The sequence below is a fragment of the Sminthopsis crassicaudata genome, chromosome 1 (assembly GCF_048593235.1).
Source record: "Sminthopsis crassicaudata isolate SCR6 chromosome 1, ASM4859323v1, whole genome shotgun sequence".
NCBI classification, from domain to species: domain Eukaryota; kingdom Metazoa; phylum Chordata; class Mammalia; order Dasyuromorphia; family Dasyuridae; genus Sminthopsis; species Sminthopsis crassicaudata.
In genome coordinates this window covers 428,947,012-428,968,980 of record NC_133617.1, presented here as the reverse complement: position 1 = coordinate 428,968,980, position 21,969 = coordinate 428,947,012, and the positions used below count along the sequence as shown (strand labels likewise).

General features: G+C 36.7%; 1 protein-coding gene across 1 annotated transcript in view; it reads right to left on the bottom strand.

Annotated features, from left to right (window-relative positions):
• Positions 1-6,326: 6,326 nt before the first annotated feature.
• Positions 6,327-21,969, bottom strand: part of HAPSTR1 (HUWE1 associated protein modifying stress responses) — a 154,318-nt gene continuing 138,675 nt past the window's right edge. The window contains exons 4-5 of the mRNA XM_074280517.1: positions 16,209-16,334; positions 6,327-8,900 (exon numbers count right to left, since the gene is read on the bottom strand). Of these exons, the coding sequence (XP_074136618.1) occupies positions 16,237-16,334 (98 nt within the window). The 3' untranslated portion in view covers positions 6,327-8,900; positions 16,209-16,236. The remainder of the gene's footprint in view (positions 8,901-16,208; positions 16,335-21,969) is intronic.

Sequence of the window (21,969 nt, the reverse complement as noted above, 5' to 3'; positions counted from 1 at the left end):
ACCTCTGGTCTTTTGGGCAGCACAATACTGAGTCAGCTCCCTCAAGCTGAGCTTGAGGCACCTGGAGGAGGTAACCTGTGTGAAGAGAGATGATATGCACATTTGATACTGGAAGCACTCTCTTGGTTCTTTTTTTCCTTGCATTTTTGAAAGATAGAGTGTCCATAGGCTACAGGCAAGAAGGAAGAGAAATCTGAGGAGAGGGACCTGGTGAAAAAGTAGAGGAAATAGGAGGCAGTTCATCTACTAGGTTTGCTTAAGTCAAGACGAGAGGTGTTCAGCATGTTCTGTCCCTAAAAAACTGAATTGCAGACTAGAACCCTCTCTTCCTACTCCATCTATTCTACCCCTCTCTGTACAGATCAAGAAGAAATATTCAGGATGCACTAGATCTGGGGGCTTAAAAAAACTTTCAGACAACTGAGCACAATGATTGCAGAAAAAAAAGAAAACTGAGCAAGGAAACAGGAACTGACCTACACCAAAGACCATAGCTTAAAAAGGCCAAGGTCTCCCACTACCTCCATCTCCTGTGGTCTTGATCTATATCTGGAGGGGAAAGTGAGAATGGTGACTTTGCACAACCTTCCCTCACTAAATCTAATTCACCTGCTTGTCATGACAACACCTCCCTGATGTGATGATCCTCTTCAAGAGCACGGGACAAACAAGAAAAACAAATCACTGACTGATAGAATCTCTCTCAATCTCAGTTTCTTCTATTAAATGGAGCTTTAAAAAAGCACACCCAAATTAACCACAAAATTCTCAAGGGGACATAGTGAAAGACAATGAGTAATGAGATTTGAAAAATATAAAATAAGACTATAGAATTATACTACGTCTAAATACTTCCTTCTCTTTTCTTTTTTTTCAGAAAAGGTCTTGAGGATAAACTGTGCAGCCAATTCTTAATTTCTATACTGCCCTTACCTGGCAATTAGGTGGCACTATAGTGCCCAGAGAGACAGGTTTGAAGCCAGGGTGATTCATCTTCATGAGTTCAATTCTGACCTTAGCCACTTTCTAGCTGTGTGACCCTAGTTAAATTATTTAACCTTATTTGCCTCAGTTTACTCATCTGTAAAATGATCTGAAGAAGGAAATAACAAACCAATGCAGCAGAGAGAAAAGAAAATGCTAAATGGGCTTACAAAGAGTCGGACAAAACTGAAATGAACAACAACCCCCTAAGTGGTCCATAGCTTTGAGGGAAAAACTCTACTACTATTCTTTTATGACCTGGGCAAGATATCTGTTCTGCTGCCTCATCATGAAGATGGGAAAAACATTCATTATATAGACGAATTTGGGGGTAGAGGAATAGAAGTTTGGGCAGGGAGTATCTTAGTCATGTTTCCACATCTATTGCAATGGATCACTCAGAGCCTGGGGATTCAAATAAACCATCCCTTTTTAATAAAAGCATCCAACAACTCCTAGGTAAAAGGTAATCACAAGTCAGTGGGGAACAGTACAGAAAAGTAAATGCCCCTGGCATTGAAATTAAAAGCAGTAGGCAAGAAGGTTCCCTGGGCTCCTAGGAACCTTTTATGAAAGTCCTAAAATTGTTTTTATGTCCTTCCCCAAAGGCTCCACAGCAGGATCCCAGGTCAATATACCTGAAGGTAAATTTAACTCAAACTGCCCCAGGTCTGCTCTATTGCTCCATGGCTCACATAAGCCCCAGTTTGGGATATGAGAGGGGGATGAGGTTAACTCAAGCCTCACCAGTTCCAATAATGTCTTGGCCCGTAACAATGAGTGAACAGGGAAAAGAATAGATCTACTGAACTAAGGCAGCTCCTGTGGAACTGGACAGGCATTCTGGTTGTTTATTGAGTAACATATGTCTGGCCTCTGTGCTAATTATTAAAATAGTGATGACTATACCTTACATCAGGGATTTTTGACCCATTTGGTGTCATGGACTTTTTTGGCAGTCTGGTAAAATCTATGGAACACTCCTCAGAATAATATTTCTAAATGTTTAAAATAAAACACATGGGATAAAGTTTTTAAGTTTTCAGATGCCTGTTTTGCAGGAAGCAAAACAAAATTATTGCTTGAGATCATCACTCACACAATTTCCTTTTATTGAAAAATAGTCAACCCTTCTTCATTTAACAGAGGAGGAAACTAAGGCACAGTGAAGTTATAAGATTTTCCCAGAGTCATACAGGTGAGATATAATTGATGGAATGTGAACAGGCCCACATATAGACTACATGGGAAAACACACATAAACCTGACGGAGGTTAGGGTCTGTCACAAATGCATGTGTTTGGGGAAATTATTATAATCAGTAAAACAAAAATAATTGTACAATCAGAATCACAGAATGGCAAGGCTGTAAAAGGGATGTCAGAAACTCCTGGTCCAATCTATATGTGAATAAGATGCTCCCTCTATTAAAAAATTGTCAAAGAATGCTCATGAGAATCACTGAGGATGAGAAGGCAACTTGATACCCTGACTTTCTCCCAACCTTCCAATAGAGGGGAGGAAGGAAGTGACAGATGAATCATTGCAAAGGAGTTTGTGGAATTCTTCTAAGCCGATGTCTGATGCAATCAATCTGGAGGATTCTCCTTCCCATGCTGAACACCTCAGGACACAAGGACTCTTGCCCATGGGCATGCTTAAATACTGCTTCCCTCTATTTAGTAATAATTGTTCAGCCATTTCAGTCACGTCTGATTTTTAGGGTTTGTTTGGCAAAGTTCCTTTGAGTGGTTTACCATTTCCTTCTCCAGGCCCATTGCACCAGCTAGCTGGCCCATTTATCAAAAAAGCCTGCCATGAAACATTAATAACTCATGTTTACAAAGCATATTCTTCACAATTCCCTTAGAAAGGTAGTGCCAGTTTATTATTCCCATTTTACAGATACGTCTAGCGGTTGGTTAGAGGTTAAAGCTGGGATTTGAACTCAGTTCCTCTAACTATTCAATGTTCATTCTTTATTTCAGAGGATCAATGCCGTTATAGGGTAATGACTCACACATGATTTAGATTTAAGTGAGACAGAATTGAACAAAGTCATCAGCCTCACTATCTCTTCCAGAACCACTGACATCCAGTGGCAAGACAAAGGTAGAGGACTAGTAATTTACACGTTGTTCTCTTCCCTTCCCTCTACCCCAAAACAATTTTTGTCTTTCTTGTTATCCCCAACATTAAGTGCAGTGTCTTGCACATAGTAACAGCATAGTAAATGTTTGTTGAATGATTAATACATTCAGAAAGTATACAAAAATACAGAAAGCACACACCATTACCTCTGCACAAAATCTAGTCATATATACACTTATATTATAGAATCTCATTGCACACACACACACACACACACACACACACACAGAGCCATAAAAAGCAATTCCAGTGCCCAAAGCAAGTGACAAAAAATAATCCCAAAGCAAGAAGTACAAATCAGCTTTATAAAACAAATTCCGTTGAGCAGATAGACTCTGGAGAGATACTTTAGACCTTAAGGCACAAGGCCCGTTTAGAGGCAGAATCCCTGGAGAAGACACCGTCTCATAGAAAGAGACCTGGGGACATGGAGAGCCCACTGCTGAGAAGGCTGCCACAAGGGAAAGAATAGAATAGCGCAGCGCCAGTCCCATGAGAAATTCAACTGAGATACTACTGCCAGTCACAATCTGATACAATCCTATTTTAATTAATCATTCTTGCTAGCTAGTTATTATGTTTAGTCATTTATACCTATTGATCAAGAGCCATTAGTAGCCTCTAAATTTCAGTGCCCTGGGTCAAAGCTCCAATTACTCTGTCCTAGTTAGGGTGCTATATACATTTATAGCCTTCAAAAAAAAAAAAAAACAGGGAGGAAAAACCCACTTTGCTTTATTAGTTCTAGTCTTTTATTTGCACCCACTCCAGTATGATTCTTGGATCAGCTTTAGAAAGGGCTGTGAAGTGAAAGGCAGCCGCCTCAATTTCAATTATGACACATACAGAATACTTCAATTCACACCCTCTTTTTTGAATTATAAACTTTTAATCATTGAAGAAAACACTTTTTCCTATATAAATATTAAGAACAACATTTTCACATTAAGCTAAAGATTTCCAGTACTCTCCATGCTTCAATTCATCCAGCTACCTTTTTTTTAAGTATTTTTTTTCAACCACAACAATTTGTGAAGGCTTTTTATTAAGGTGAAGAAGATGGCTGAGATCTTGGAGAAGAAACACTGACAAAATCCTGGTATTTATCATGTCAGTGAAGTATCAATATTTTTATATTGCTATAAAGAGGAGCTCTTAATTCCTCCAGGTAAGTAGACATATGGAAAACAATCATGATTCTCTTACAGGACGAGATAAACAAATTGTCACTATTCAAATGTTGATGCCTTGTAGATGGCAGAAACGCTTCAGTCTTGTAGTCTTGCAACTATAAAGGATCATACTATAAGTTTCCAAGCCTCTTAGCAACCCATAAAGAGTTCATTGAAAATTATTAAATTCATACAAGGTGACATTCTTTCAGCTACCAGCTAAATGTCCGTTCATCTCTCAGACAAGATGACCAGCCAAAGCAAAACTGTTTTCCAATTCTCCTGAAATATTAGCAAATTTCTGTTGCTCAATTTCTCCAAATGCCCTACTCTTGGCCCGCTTTTCCCCACATTCTTTTTTAGGCATTTCTAGTTCTCCCAAAGAAAATCATTAAAATGAACAAAAAATTTCAGCATATTGTTCCTCTTATGACACTCTTAATAATCTAATTAAGATGTTATATTCCTCAGTATACAGGCAAGGAGATAACTGTGATTAAGGTAGTGGATACATCCTCAGGAGATGTTTTAAAGTTCACACAGAAAGGAAGCCCACACCACTAAACACTGAAAACCCATATTGTCTCAGGAGTCACTTCTTGCCTTTGAGAGGCTGAAGTCAAACGCCTCTCCTCATACACTCTTAAGAGTCCAAAGAATTTTTTACTGGCCACTTAGAAGATGCTTTATTCACCTTGTGCTTCAAGGTTGAACATAAATGTTCAATGTTTGTATGTGTATACTTTTCCAAAATATGCCATGTCCTGGCTGAAGTCAGCTGTCAAAACATCATGTGATAGATGGTTTGTGACACAAAGTATGCACTAAGAAAGGCCAGGAGCTCCCTCCTTGATTCACACTCTATAAACAATCCCTTTCTTATACCTTGCTTGGCCAAAATTCAATTTTCACTGAGCCATAGTAACTGACCTTTCAAATGGAGCCAACAGCCATAATAAGCAAACTTCAGAACTGGGATCCCAACAGCAAACTTCCCACCTAAATTCCTTTTAGAAACCACAAGTAGAAGGGCAATCTTACAAATGTGAGTTGGCTTTGGAAATGACTAATTGGAATTACATATTTAATCACCAGGGATACTACTGACTATATGCCTGATCCTGTTCAATAACAAAAAACAAGCACTATCAATCACATGTTCACTTCAGAAGTTATGTCTTTTTGGCTAATGTGGAATTATGTTTTGCATGACTTCACATTATAATGAGTATTGTATTTCTTGCCTTTTCAATCAGTTGGGAGGAAGAGAATTAAGAACAGAATTAAAAAAAAAAAAAAAAAAAAAAAGGAAGAAAGAAAAAGAAGTTAAAAATTCTACCCCCCCACCAGAAATTGTTTTAAAAAGGAAAGAAAGAAAAATAAGTTTAGAATTCTGCCCTTTACAGAAGGCACTCTCATGTACCAAACTAAATCTTTCAGAGAGCTGGCTAGCTCTGTACTCTAACATGGGCCTTTTTGTTGGTGGCAAAAAGTTTTTTAGTCATATACTATTGTGTGTCGTAAATCCTTTTGGCAGTTTAGTGAAGCCTTTGGACCCCTTTCCACAAGAATGATTTCAAATGCATAAAATAAAATATATAGGATCACAAAATAAACCAATTATGCTACAATACAATTACCAAATTTTTTTTTAAAACAAGTTCATAAGACTCTAGATTAAGATTATCTCATTCAGGGGTTTGCTGTATGTGGATTTAAATTCTTGGTTACCCCACTTTTAGAACATCCCATCTCTTTCACTTTCTTCTACATAGTTAATTTACCCAATTATGCACAACTTTATTTCTATTTAATCATAACCTTTGAAAAATCCATACAAACAATAAAATCAATAAGAGGCCATTCTTTCTACTGGCACAACATTGCTGTTTCCATGAACTAAATGTATTTGTTCAGACTTCAGCCCCTTACTCTTTTGTCTATATTCCTTCAGAGAACTTCTCTATTATTGTGGTTTAAATCAAATAAAGAGAGTGATAAATAAATCAGAGAATCAAGTGACAAAATATTAGTTTTTTATTTATCCCCTCAGTTCTTACTGCTTTCCTTTCCTCCCCCCCCAAAAAAACCTTAATATTTGTTCATCTGTGTATAGATTGTATTTATTGTTAATCTTTCATTTAGAACAGTACCAGTCACATCCTGTGTGAATTAGATTTAAGTGAGGCACAGTTATACAAAAGCATCAGTCTCATTTTCTCTTCCAAAGTCATCAAAATTCAGTGGCAAAACAAAAATCAAGACATCTAGCAATGGCCCAGCATGTAGTGAACAATATTTTTCCCTTTTTTAATAATAGTTTTTTTTATTTTCAAAATATATGCCAAAATAATTTTTCCTTTCATTCCTTTTTTAATTAAATATTTTTATTTTCAAAACATATTCATGGATAATTTTCAACAATGACTTTGCAAAACTTTGTGTTGTAAATTTCTCCCTTCCTCCCACTCTCTCCCCTAGATGGCAGGTAATCCAATATATGTTAAACGTGTTAAAAATATATGTTAAGTCCAATATATGTATACATGTTTATACAATTATCTTGCTGCATAAGAAAAATCAGATCAAAAAGGGGAAAAATGAGAAAGAAAACAAAATGTAAGTAAACAACAAAAAGTAAGAATGTATGTTGTGATCCACATTCAATTTCCACAGTCTTCTCTCTGGATATAGATGGTTCTCTTCATCACAAGATCATTGGAACTGACCTGAATCATCTCATTGTTGAAGAGTCAAGTCCATCAGAATTGATCATCGTATAATCTTGTTGTTGCCATACAATGCCATACAATGATCTCTGTTCATTTCATTTAGCATCAGTTTATGTAAATCTCTCTAGGTCTCCCTTTCTGAAATCATCCTGCTGATCATTTCTTATGGAACAATAATATTCCATAATTCCAGCCATTCCCCAACTAATGGTCATCCACTCAGTTTCTAGTTTCTTGCCAGATAGTAGACAATCTTGGTTCTTGGATATCTGACCATTTAGTTTAAGTGCTCCAACAGTGCCTCCTTCAGCTACCTTCGTGGCCATTGGAACAAATTGTTCTCATCTGCCCATTCTGTTAGAAGAAGGCTTCACATTCTTGGAGCAAACATCCCCCTAACTCACCAAAGGGTTTTGGGCCCATTGGTTCCCTGCAACCTGATTTACCCCATCTGCTGAGATGGTTTTATCAGGATGTACCAATTGGGTGTGCTATGGCTTCTTGGAGCAACCATGAGAGTTATACACAGATTGCATAATTTCAATAAAATGGAATTGTGAGGATCTCCCTATTGCCAGTTATGTCCTAACTGACTGAAACAACTCCATATTTAATCATTAATTAACCAGCCTATGTACCAGGAAATTCCAATGTACCCAGCAGCTTAAAGCAGCTTCATTTAGACAAAATATGCAAGGTTCTCCTGATCAATTTAGCAAAGTTTCCAAATAACCATGTCCTTGCTCAAAAAATGGGAGATACACTGCTCCACTGATTGACTGCCCCCAAAGTCCCCCTCCCACCAGATCCCTGTGATTCCACCCAGCTACCACAATCAGATATAAGGATGAAAATTCAGAGTTCTGGACTCTTGATGGAAGTAAGCATCTGCATACCACTATATCCCCATACTCCTGCCTTATCTGTGGAACTGAAGAGCTGGGGAGTGTGAGGAATACATTGTCTGACTTGTAATGCTTCAGTGCTTTTGTGCTTTTTGATACTTCACCCGTGATCTTACCGTAATCTCCTTGAGAGCAAATGCTCTTTTACTTTTTCTTTTGATTATACCAACTAAACTACCATCTAAAACTCACTCAAATGCTGTAAGTTACCAATTCCTAAGCTAAAATGCTAATAACTGTAGTGTTTTGGAGAGCTTTATTCATGTGCCCCTGAGGAAACAAATCTTCTGATGATATCATCATGCTATATACTCTGATATCTGCTGGGTCTAATCCCATTCTATCAATCCTTTTCACCACTCCCAGCTGGTCATGGTGTCTGAGCTATACCTATTGATCATCACATCTCTGCTCCAGCCCGAGCTAGAATAATTCAGTAATTCAGAAATCTTCATTGTTTCTATATATCCTATCTAATCAATACCCACTGGAGTGTTATGGTTAATAAGCCTCTCTCCTGCAAAGGAGAACTACAAATTCTGTCAGCCCCGCTCTTCCAAACACTGCCCAATTCCATAGGAAAGTAGTCCTTAATTTTTTTTTTTTTTTGGATCATGCCCCCTTGGCTGTGTGGTGAAACCTATAGATCCTTTAATATATTTATCACATTTACCACAAGATAAAATACATGGTATTGTAAAGGAAATTTATAATATTGAGATATGATTATCAAAAAATATATATAAAAAACAAATTCACAGACACTAGGTTAAGGAGGTTCTGTGATTAGCCAATCTCTCCCCTTCAGAGAAGGGCTATGGCTTTTTCAGCCCACTCTTTCTATTTGACTCAGCTATAGTGTTTAGTGGAGGTATTGTCTTCAGGCCATCTGCCACTCTGAATTCCATCTATTTTTTGAGGAAGGAGATTGCTGCTATGGTTGATAAGCCTCTTTCCTGCAAGCAAAAACAGAAACAAAAACAAAAATTTACCTCTGTTCAAAGTGAAAGATACCGTAATTAAGGCTTTTCTGAGTGCCTTAATTCAACTTTCACCTAATTTATGATAACGAAACTATTTTGATCTTTAGGTCTTATCATATTTCTCTGGCTAGACTTATATCTTAAGAGTTCTTCATCCTCAAAAAGAAATAAAGTTGAATGATACTGAATGAATGACTTAATGAATGAGGAAGAAATTATTTTTAACCTTTCCCACTTTGCTCCTCTGCTCTGTGCAAATAAGAGTGTTTGGGATAACTACAGAAAGTTAAAAAAAAGTTCATGGCCTTTGTCTTATTTTAATTTAGAAATAAATCTGTAATCTTTCTACCAATAATTGCCAATAATCAGATATTTGTACTTTAATATGTCACTTTAATGACATAGCCTAAAGTACAGAAATCTCTGATTCTTAAAAAACAAGTTACAAGTAATTGTAAAAATTAATAGTTTGAGACACTAAAATAAATGAGTATACAGCTTCTTAAATAAATTGAACAAAAGTTAAATCTAGACAATAACCTAAAGAGAAAATCTTTTCTTCATAAAGTCCACATCTCTTTCCAACAGAGATGATTCCTTGCTTCACTGTGATATGCAAATTATTAAAGCAGTGATAGAATAGACTCAGGCCTCCACAGTCTACCAAGTAGTGATATTAAACTTAAATTCAGACTCCTCAGTTGGGACAGAAATTGAGAAGGAAAGCATACAGATGCTCCAGTTATCTGTGGGCTTGTCACATCCTCCTCACTTACTACATTGACTGGAGGACAAAGATAAGCTCTGATGTAGCCCTGAGGACGTTATCACTCCAGTGCATTCAGTTGCTTTCTCTTGAGGGTGCCATGGTCATTTTTAATCACTCAGCACCCTTTAATTAGATCTCTGGATGGAAACCATGAATCTTCTGCTTGAGAAATCTGCTGCATATTTAATCCAGCCCCTTTCCTCTCGCAAAGTCAAAGACAATTAAGTATGAACTATTCCAGCTCCAGTTGGTCAATGTGTACATAATATCTGCCTCTGTTATGAGTGGGTGGCAGTTGTGGTCATCATCATTTTTCTTTGTTTCTGGGGAATTGTGCCCTCTGAAATATCTGCCTCTATTCGTCAGCACCATCTTACAATAATAAACCTTAAAAGTTTCAGGCTCCTGCAAAAACAAATTGAAACATCTGTCTTTGACTCTAGCAAAGGGCAATCTGTTCCTTCCTTTGCGATCCATCCTGCTAATTAAAGGAAAGACAGTGGAATTCAATTCAACAATGCAATTTAATAAAAATTTATTAAATACCTACTATGTGTACAGTTCGATGTTGGAGATGCAAAGAAGGCAGATGATCCACTAATTTGGGTGCGTGGGGACCAGAAGAGAAAAGATTGAAAGAGTTCTATGGATGAAGACAACATGTGAATTGGAGTTCACCAATTCATGTAATTAGGTGATGCAGTCATTAAAACACTAGACTGAGAGGCAGAAATACCTGAGTTCAAATCCAGCCTCATACACTTACTAATTATATGGCTCCGTAGAAATCATTTAACCTTCATCTGCCTCCATTTTCTCAACTGTAAAATGGGGATGATAATAGCACCTATCTCCCAGAGTTGCTATAGGATCAAATTATATATTTGTAAAGTTCTTAGCACAGCATTTGGAACATGGGTAAGCACTTAATATTTGCTTCTCACCTTCCAAAAGGAAAATTGCATTGCCCAATCTGGTTGATCATGGGGGACCTCTACTCTAATGTCTTTCTTTCTGACCAATGATAGAGAGTAGATCTGATAAAAAGTTTTTTCCCCAAGACTTATTCTACATAGAGCAAGAGCTTTTAAATCAGAAAAAAAAAAGTAGGACTGGAGGATGCAAGTATTTCTACTGGCCAGAGAAACATTTTTCAGATTATTGTTTTCAAAGATTGACACCTTTAAGTACTAAAAAGGAATAGATGTTTCTTCTGAACACAGACTATATGTAGAAAACGCCTTTCTGGTGACTACCTCATGCTCTTGTACCTAAATTATTCATTTAGCATGTTTGAGTCCTGGATTCTTAGAATCAGAATGGATTCATTGCACCATTATAGACAGTTGGTAGGAAGAGGGAAGGGGAGGAAGAAAAAATTTACATAATAATTTTGTTGTATATTTGAAAGGAATTGTAAGTTGTACATAGTAAATTTGCAATTTCATGTATGAGTATCTTTTTTCTTATACTATGTTATTAAAATGCTTCTTTTAGTCTATAAATTAAAAAAATTAAATGAGAGAATATCAAAGATGGTTCAAAGGGAAACCTTTGACAAGATTCAAAATAACCTATTGAATCTACAATATATTGAAGTAATGGATGTTTGTGATTCCATGTATCATCCTCTTTTTTTGTTCTTTGTATATGGAAATGCCCATATATACAAGTTCACACATAAACACACACACACACACACACACACACACACACACACATACATACACATATACACACACACAAGAATCAGAAAGGAACCCAGTTATCATCTACACCAACTCTTCCCTGAAAAGCAATCGCCACAACAACATATTGAACAAGTTATCAGCCTCAGATGAAAAATATACAATGATGAAGAAACCCAACATCACTTGAAGCAGTCTATTGCACTCTAGGATAGCTCCAATTAATAAAAATTTTATCCTAATATGAAATTGCAAATTTCTACTTATTGCTTCTGGTTTTGCCCTCTGGAACCAAAGAGAAGCCTATCTCTCTTCTATATGACAGCCTGAAAACACTTATCATGCATCTCCTGAGTCTCCTCTTCTCCAAAATAAATATTTCTAGTCTTGGTGCTCTTAACCATCCTGGCTACCATCTTCTAGATTCTTTTTAGCTCTCATGTTTTTAGCTCAATGTTCTCTCTAAAATGTTTACCTCAGCTTCCACTTAGCTTTACATAATTTCTTGGTGGTTTTTTTAACCAAAGGTTCAGAGAAGCAATGCACAACGATGGCAACCACTTTAGGGAGGAAGCATGTCTCCAAGAGGAAGAAATGTGCCTCTTGTATATGAGCAGCTTGGGAGAAAGCACCATTTTCCTGGCGCTTGTTACAGTTTTATTCAGCAGCATTCTACTCTTCCATTCCTCAGCAAAAGTTCAGACTTTTTTCTCTATAATCCACTTCTTGCTTCTTTACTGATATAGACATCATGGAATATTTATACAGACATGTCTGTTTTCATTTAATCCAATTAGCTGTGCTTGACTGGTGGATTCATTCATCCAGCTAACAATTTTTAGGTAGAGTCGTGATCGAATTGCAGGCCTTCTGCCTCTGCCCTCACTTCTATCACTACTCAGGAATCTAGAAATTGCAACAACATAGCTCTCCCTCTCTTTATTCTGTCCTGATAATAAAGCACATGTTAGGCAAATATTTGGCTAGTTGCATATAGTAGGTTCACAATGAATACTTTTTGAAATAATATTATGAGTGCAATAAAAGCTACTGATCATCAATCCAAATGCTACTTTCAGTCACAAAAGTCTAACTTTTCCTAACTATCCAAAAAGCTTAAATTATCTTCCCAGTCCCATCCTATTTTGCCCTATCTGCCCAGATCAAGTGAAATAATTTTTGCAACACAGTGCCTGGCATATAATAAATAGGTGCTAAATGAATGTTTATTCCTTTTCCTTCCTGGAACATCGAAAACAAGCATTAATTAAATGCCTCTTCTGTGCCGAATACTAAAAATACAAAGACAAAATACAAAAAACAAAATATAAAATATTTCCTACCCTGAAAGAGCTGATTTTATCCTGGATCAATGATTTCCTAAGTTTTTCTTGGCCCCAAGGAAACAGGGCTTGTTCTTGACTTCCTACCAAGATTGGATACAGGAGCAGGGAAAGAGTTGAGGGTACTACCAATTTATTGGATCAATTGATTCAATTAATATAGATGCACATAGTCATATCATTTTCAGCTTAGTATCAGAAAGGTTTTAATCACTGGACAAAAGACTTGAGGTCATCAACTTTGGTATTCTAATCTACAAATTATGAATGTTAGACTAAATAATATGTTGCTTTTAGTTCTGACATTCTGATGTTTTATAATTCTTAAATCTATTCAATGTATAGCAAAGGGGTTTTAAAGAAAGCATACCCAATGTGAACTTTAATTCAAAAGGACCTCCAGGTACAGGTCTTCTCATGTCACTCACCCTACTCAAAAATCTTCAATGACTCTAAAAATTCCTTAACTTGGCATTCAAGTACTTCCACAGACTGGTTCATTAGCCTCTCCTTCACAAACTCCACATTCTGATCAAATTCAGCAACTATCCTTTTCACTGAACTCCAATTTCTTTGTATCCATACACACAATTCCCTGTGATGGACATTCAGGGTCATTATGAGCTTAAAATGAGATGCAGATATCTAAAGCACTTTGCTAACTTTAAATGTTAAATATTGTTATCATTATGCTGATAGTGGTGGCAATCATGTAGTTTTCACCAGGGCTTGACTCTCCCATTGTTCTGATTTGATCATCAATCATCAATTTTGTATGCTATTGTTCATATACTGTCATAGAACTTCAAGTAGAAGAACAAGGAATTTGTAATTAATTTTTCAATATTCCTATAAAACCCTGCATCACTCTCTATTACACATACACACACACACACACACACACACACACACACACACCACAACACTAACTGTATTTCTTTCCTTTTTCCTACCCTTTTGATCTTTTTTTGTTTGTTTTGTTTTTTTCCTTTTGACCTTTGAGGAGAGAATAGATGGAAATAAGTGTCAAAGAATTAAGGGTTTTCTGAAAAGAAATTGCTGAACTACTACCTCAAAAAGCCAATTTTCCTATCTAACCTCTAATTTAATAAGTTCTGTAGCTAGGAGCCAGTATCTTCCAGAGGATATCCAGGTCAATCAATCCATCACTTTCTATGTCCCCAGCATTGTGCTAATACAGAAAATAAAAAAAAAGCAAAAATAGTTTCTGTCCTCAAGGAACTTTTATATATATATATATATATATATATATGTGTGTGTGTGTGTGTGTGTATGTGTGTGTATGTGTGTGTGTATGTATGTATATCTATAGTGTGTGTATACAGATATATAATATGCATGTGTATATACATATATGTGTGTATGTGTAATTTTTGACAAAATACATACAAACTAGATAGAAGGAACACTAAGAGGGAAGACACTAGCAGTCAAGGAGGACCTGGGAAGGTCTTTAGTTTGAGCTTGATGAGATTTGGAAAGGAGATAGCTTAAGATCAAAAATACCAACAGGAAATTCCTTTTTTGGGAGAGACTAAAAGAGATAACAATAGAGAATTTTTGTCTTATTTACAATAATAAGAAAATTCCTGTCTTATTTACAACAACAGAGAATTCTTGTATTATTGGCAAATATCTCCGGAACCTCTTGATAACATCTCTGTGCAAACATTGTTTTGATGACTCTAGTCATCATGTATGTATATAAGGAAGACTAAAAAATGAAATCTTTGCATTTGGTGTATACCAGCCAAATGCCCGTCAACTGACGTCCCCCTTTTCAGGCATTTTGGGTCTTCCTGAAGGTCAAATGCCTGTCTATCCCTTTACTATCAATAAAGACTTTGTTTCCAAACAGCATTAAGTAGCAAATTCCTTTGCTGCCAAACCCGCCCTTGGTTACTTTGGGGAAGAAAGGAGAGAGAGAAAAGGAACTGGCCCATCTTGGTTTAGAACCTCAGTTTACTCCTCATCAAGCTGAGTCTTAGTGTCAAAGTTAAAGAGGAACAGCATTCCAGGTACAGGGAACGAGGCAGTACAAAGGTTCTGAGATGAGGCATGGTGCATCTGCCTACTAACCAGGCTAAGTAAGCCATTACTGGCAAAAATGCCCTGGGGCTTCAGTAGTCACAAAATTGGTAACCACATAATCCAGTTTGGAGCCCAATCCCTATATACAATAAGACAGAGAAAAGGTCTTTGGTCACCCTCAGCAAGCTTCATCTCTCCAAGGGCCCCAACTGGGAAAGAAGTGAGGATCCAGTGACTACAGAAAGAATCCATAGGAGGGAGAGAGAAAGGAAGAGGAAAGAAAAGAGGCTCAGAGAGATTGATCTTACAGAACCTATATTTTCAATCCATTGCTATAAGACTTCCTAACATAGCTCCTCTTCAATTCAAATATGACTGTTCTTCACATATGACTAAGCTGAGGAAATGGATTGTTCTGACATAAATGCCCATGGCTGCTGCTTTCTAAAATTGAAGAGAAGCTAGTAAAGTTGATAAGGTCTGCTGGGAGCAGCCACATTATTGCCTGAAACAATAAGGAAGAGGTCACTTGGGGAGTACATCAGTTTTATCTATAAGTTTATCCAATACAGTGATATTTCAAATAATTGTAATGTTCTATTAACCATGTTTTTATTTGGCTTTATTTTTTGTTGTTTGTTTCTTTAGTTCTGCAAGCAAATGACAGAAACTAAGCTGATATTAGGTATTTGTTACAAATTTGAACATCCAATAAAAGCAGGAATCCAGGAATTTCTTTCCAAACTTCTATACTTTCTGTACATATTGTTATATGTAGAGAATCACAGTCAGCAAGGAAACTCTGGGTGAGGTATAAGAACCTGCTAACAATGTCTTGTTTAGCTCCCCATCTCCCCTAAGGGCTCTCAGCCTTCCTGAGAAGTCAGGGGGCAGTGACAACCTGTGCTGTGATTGAAGCAGAGTGATGCCACGTGGCAAACACTATAGCAAGTTGTTTATGTGGTCCTATTTTCTCAGAGTTGTTTTTGTTACATTATAAAAAGAGGAAGTCCTTGAAATAAATGGACTCCATTTTTCCACCATCCTTGGGAGTCCCACTTCATCACCTCTCCACTAGGAAGGTATATTTTAATCACCCTGGTGTGGGGGCTGTAGAAAGCAATGCTATGTTTTGTCACCCCAGCTTGGGAGCTCTAGAAAGCAGGATATTTTAACCACCCCGGTGTGGGGGCTAGAAAGCAGGTCTCAATATTTTAATCACCCCAACTTGGGGCTCTAAAAAACAGGACACAACAGTTATAGGTAACAATTATGATAGCACTTATATAGTAATGAGGAGGACACAAAAAGGAAAAGAGCAGCCCATGCAAGGTAGAAAAGTCCAGAGAACCTAGAGCAGAACAAAGAAAAAAGTGAGTATGGAAGGTCTAGGTACTTTCTTAAATGGTAGTAGAAGGCTAGAACTCACCAGTTGGGAGGATTGAGCAAGAGGGTAATCAATATCCAGGGTGAGAAGGCCTGCTGGGAGAATGTGAAAGAGGCCAGAGGAGGAATATCAGGAAGACTTCTTGCAGGAGGTGACATTTGAAATAGGCTGTGAAAAAAAATAAAATTTTAAATATATTTACTGGGCACTGCTTGCTAAAGCAGGAGGATACATATAACAAAATTTCAACTTTAAGAGAGGCAGCATGGTGGAGAGACAGCTGTCAGTCTTCTGTGACACATATTTGCTATATGACCTTGAGCAAATCACTTCACCAATGTCTACCTTAGTTTCCTCATTTGTAAAATGAGGATAAATTAATATTATCTCACAGAGTTATGAAATACTAAACATAAAGCAATTATAAACTTTAAAGTTCTATATAAATATTAGGGGTTTTTTTTATCACTGCAGAAAGTTATAGATTGGCAGAAATTTTCCTTACCAGGAGTTCCCTATCCCATTGAAATCACAGATCCAAATTGCACCATTTCAAATCTTGAGGTTAAACATAAAAATTACTTTCTTTTTAATTCCAAAATGAATAAATATATGACTTCCCCAACTAATTAGTTAATCAGAAGTTTTCCTACATTTACATGATGAAGGAGGAGGTCAGGGGAGCTCCTGATCAATTTGATGAGGCTCTCAGTAACCTAATATGGTTATAGGGCATGGAATTTTTCCCATGGAGATCACATGGTTCTACTCCATCCTAACTTCAATTGCCATCTCCTCTTTCTTTCAGCTTTCTTCACAATTTATCATCTAGGGCCCATGAATTGAATACCACATGACTCAATCCTAATGAAAAACGAAAAAAGTTCTTCCCTCCAAAGATTTATATTCCATCATAATAAATAATGAATTAAAACTTTCAGAGAAAAATGGAGGAAGCAAGACAGAAGGAGGAGTTTGGGGTAAAAATTGCATTAGACTATAATTTCTTTTGTCTGTAATTCTACCATTAGAGATTCATTCCTTTGGGTTTACCCCTTTTAAAAAATTAGATACCCATGGAAGGGCAACTTATTAAAAATACTATCACCTCTATTGGAATTCATTCATCATAACACTTTCTAATCAAATTGGATAATGTATTAAAAAGGCTTTTAAAATGCTGAAAGCTATATAAATGTCAGTTTTATTATTAATATCTGACTCCTAACTAAGGATGAAATGAGAGAAATTTGTCTTTAGTTCTCTTCCAAATAGTGTCACATTCTATCTCCTGGATCTTCTTCCTTCCTTATCTTTTGTATATCTCCAGTGCAGTATTCCATTTTTTCATAATTTACATTTCTGGGCCATTTCAATGCCATCTCCTCCTTTACCATTCCTCTCTTCCTAAGTATAAAATTAATACAACAATTCCAAAAAAGTTCGTCAATTAGCTGCCCTTTGACTCCAATTATCCTTCCTTCTACCTTCCTTATCTGAAACATTCCTCCCATGATATCACTCCCTTTTATTTTGGCTTCTTCTGTTAGAGCTTAAGCTTCTTGAAGACAAGGACTATGTTGGTTGCTCATATTCATATTCTCTCTCAGTGATCAGAATAATATACAGTGCATAGTATGCCACTTTTCACTCATTAGTTCACATCCTTGCTTTAATTGGTTATATGCTAATCTTTGCTGAAATTAAATGAGCTTAAGGTAAACCCATTCCTCATTCAACAACAACTTAATTACCTTCTATACCTTCCATCTTTGGAAGGAAACAGTCAAAAGACAAAAGGAACTTAATGCAAAATTCAGTGAGTAGATGAAGTTTGTTTCTGGTGCGCTTTAACCTCTTATTTCTTTCTTCTCCATTTCCCTTGGACATAGACGGCCTTTATGTTACCACAACAGCCTATGATTTACCAATGTGCTCCCAATCCAAGATCTACCCTTTCTTTTTTTATTTTCTCTGAGGTAATTAAGGTTAAGTGACTTGCTCAGAATTACACAGTATCTGAATTCGGGTTTGAATTCAGATCCTCCTGACTCCAGAGAAGATGCTCTATTACAGGGCTTCTTGAACTTTTTCCCACTTATGATTCCTTTTCACCCCCCAAAATTTTACATGACCCCCCAAGTTTATATAAGTATATAAAATAGGTATACAAAACATTTATTGATAATAAATCCTAATTTCATGTTCCCCATATTCAATTATAAGACCCCATATGGGATTACAACCCACAATTTAAGAAGCTGGGTTCTTAATAGCACTCCATATCTATGTCCCATCTCCATCAAAACCTATCTATTCTGTGTCTTCTTTCTCTGAGGAAAGCATTATATGAACCAAACCCCACTAAGGTATAAATAACTGATAACAGGTTTTGTTTTACCCTGTAAAAGGTACTGAAGTACGGTTTGACAAGGAAATCCTACAGCCCAGGTCTACTACATACTCCATATAAACTCCATGTGCCTAAGGACACTCATCACAACTTTATATCTCTTTCAGTGCCTACATAATGGGAATGGAGAAGGAGAGAGAATGAAGAATGAATCAGAAGCTTGGAGGTTTTTCTGGTCCTTTCCCTCCCTGGCATTACCTCTGGGAAAGAATGAGTATACTAGTCCCACCTGGCCATTCTATGTGTTTAATTTAATAAAACTTTGCCACAACAAGAAGAGCAAAAACAATCTCTAGAGGCAAAAATTCAGATATTATGACAGGTCAGTAGGAAAGATATTTGGAGAGAGGTGGGCAGGGAAGGGATTTCCCAGCATCCCTAAAGTCACACCACTGTGCAGCTGCCTGCTCTGCCAAGACAGAAGCTGGCCCTGAGCCCGAGGGAAAAGTTACCAGGAGGGAAAGAAATTTCAAGACATAAGTTCTACCTCCCTCCAGCTGGCTAGGAGCACGAGTCAGTTTCTTAAAGAGAAAAAGGGTACTCCATCTGTAACTCCCACACATCCTCACCAAGAGCAAATGGCCTCATATTAATATTAATGCCACAGAAAATTAAACTAAGGCTGCACAGGCCCTGTTTCCAGTCTATAATACCTGGAGCTTAGAAAGGGTTCCTTTATTACCAGATTTCCAATGGCTTGGAACAGGCTATGAAATCCTAAATCTGGCAGAAGACCACAAGAAAATGAAGCCTGACTGAGCTGAGCACAGGCAAGGAAAGGTACTTTAGAGAAATTAGTCCCTCAGACATGACAGAAAAAGAAAAAATAACATGAAAGAGTGCATGGCATCCTCAATGCTCTCCTCTGGCAAGTCTGATTCAATTTTGTTTTCTTCCTATCAACTACTCTGCTCTACTACCTCCTTCCCAATCCCATCCCAATTCCCATCTCACTGTCTCTTTAATAAATAATGTATGAGCCAGCCAAGTCCATAGGAGTGGACTTCTTTCACTTTGTGCTGGATCTGATGCTTAACACCTGTGTGATTTTGGACAAATTATTCAAGTGATTTTTCTCTGAATCTCAACTTCTTCAATAGTAAAATGAGGGAGTTGAAAGAGATTAGGGATTCTTCTGAGATTCACAGATCCCTAAGGGATCCATGGATAGATTTTAGGGGTCCATGAACTTACACAGGACAAAAATTTAGGCCTTTATTTTCACTAATCTATAAATGAAATATAATTGAAATGCCCCTTGCATTGGGGCAGCTAAGTGGCAAGTGGAAAGAGTGTCAGGCCTGGAGTCAGGAAAACTCATCTTACTGAATTCAAATCTGGCCTCAGATGCTTAGTAGCTAGATGAACCTGGACAAGTTACTTAACCCTGTGTGCCTCAGTTTCTTCATCTATAGAATGAGCTGGAGAAATACATAGCAAAGCGATACAATAGTTTTGTCAAGTAAATCCCAAATAGGCTCATGAACATCAATTGATGAAAAAATGACTGAATAATAATTCCCTTTAATTGTTTAAGTCCTACTCTGTGAAGGGATCCATAGACTTCACCAGACTTTTCCAAAGGGAATTAGAAGATAAGAAAATTTAATAATCCCTGGACTCAAAAGTCTATCCTAGCTCTAAATTGATAATTGATAATCCCCTGTATAAATCTTTTGAAAGATTATATAGATCTAGATCTGAAAGGGATCTCAGAGACTGATATTGGGAGGGACTGGAATCATGTGCTTTAACCACAATCGGACAAACATAGACATTCTCTCTCTCTCTCTCTCTCTCTCTCTCTCTCTCTCTCTCTCTCTCTCTCTCTCTCTCTCTCTCTCTCTCAGTGGGGAGTATTGCAAACAAAGAAGTTGTGTCACATATCTGGTGCCACTGTAGTTAACTATGCCCTAAGTAAGCAATCTGAGATCCAGATGTGAGCCCTTTGGGCAAGAAAAGTAGAACAGCCATTTTCATGATTTTGGTGGGGCATTCCTGAGATCTCAATTAATTCTTGCTAACTGCTATTTAAACCTTGCAGGTAACTTAGCACAGTTCCTAGCACATAATAGGCACTTAACAAATGCTTATGACTAGCTTTTGTTTTTAATTCTCTGAAATGTCTTGAGAAATGCTTCTTGCCTAAAGGCACTGTAAATCATTTGAAAAAATATTAAATTAAGAAAAATAAAATAAAATTTTTAAAAGAGGGAAATAATTTTCCAGAGGAGGAAACTGCTTTATATTCATTTTCTTATTTGAGTCTCACAACTGTCCCATAAAGTGAGTATTACAAATATTAAAATTACATTGAGAATTGAATATCTTACATCTTTCTTTGTATCCCCAGTCCTTAGCAAAATACTTAGCACAAAGTAAGTACTTAATAAATATCTATTGACTCACTCAGAAAAGGTAAATGACTTTCCTATAGTAATACAGTTAATTAAATGAGAACTAGCACTTGAACCCAAATTTGCCTCAGTTTCCTCTTCTGTAACATGAGCTAGAGAAGAAAATGGCAAACCACTCCAGCATCTTTGCCATGAAAACAGCAAATAGGGGCAAGAAGAGTTGAACACAACTGAAAAACAACTGAAAAATAACTAACTTAATAACAAGTTGGATATACTATCTACTTAAAAAATACTGCCTCAGTCCAGAGCAATAAGTACTTAAGTTCCATTTCACCAAGTCCAAATGAACTATATATACTAGGATAATGAAAGATGTGATTGCTGAGGCTCTGCCAGGGATCTAGGAAAAACCATGAAGAATAGAAGTACAACAAATATTCTGATTTTTTAAAAAGTAGTCTTTCAAAAAAAAAATCTGCAAACCATAGGCTAATGAGCTTGACTTCTATAGATGGCAAAATTCTTAAATGCATTTAAAGGCTGACAGTTTCTCAGGTTGCATGAAGAAGGGAACCAGACTGATAGATCAAGTGAAAAAAATGGACATATACGTATATTTGAAAAGGCATGTGATAAAGTATCTCATGCTAGATAAATATCCATATGCTAGATAAAGTATCTCCTAGATAAGATGGAGATATGTAAGATAGATAATAATAAAGTTAGAATAATTTAATAACCAGCTAGATAACCTGACTCAAATAGGAGTCATTAATGAGTCAACAAGATGACCTGTCTTTTATCTTGTGATGGCCAACATGTTACCAAGTATTTGGATGAAAATGTGGATGTTACATCTGTCAAATATGCAAGTGACACAAAGGTGGGAGGGCTTGTTTAACATGTAGGGTGACAGAGCAAATTTAAAAAGCTAAAATAATGGGTAAAATTTATTTAATATAAAATTTAATACTTACAAACAAAAATTTATTCCTGGACTCAAAAAAAGTCAACTTTTATACAAGAACAA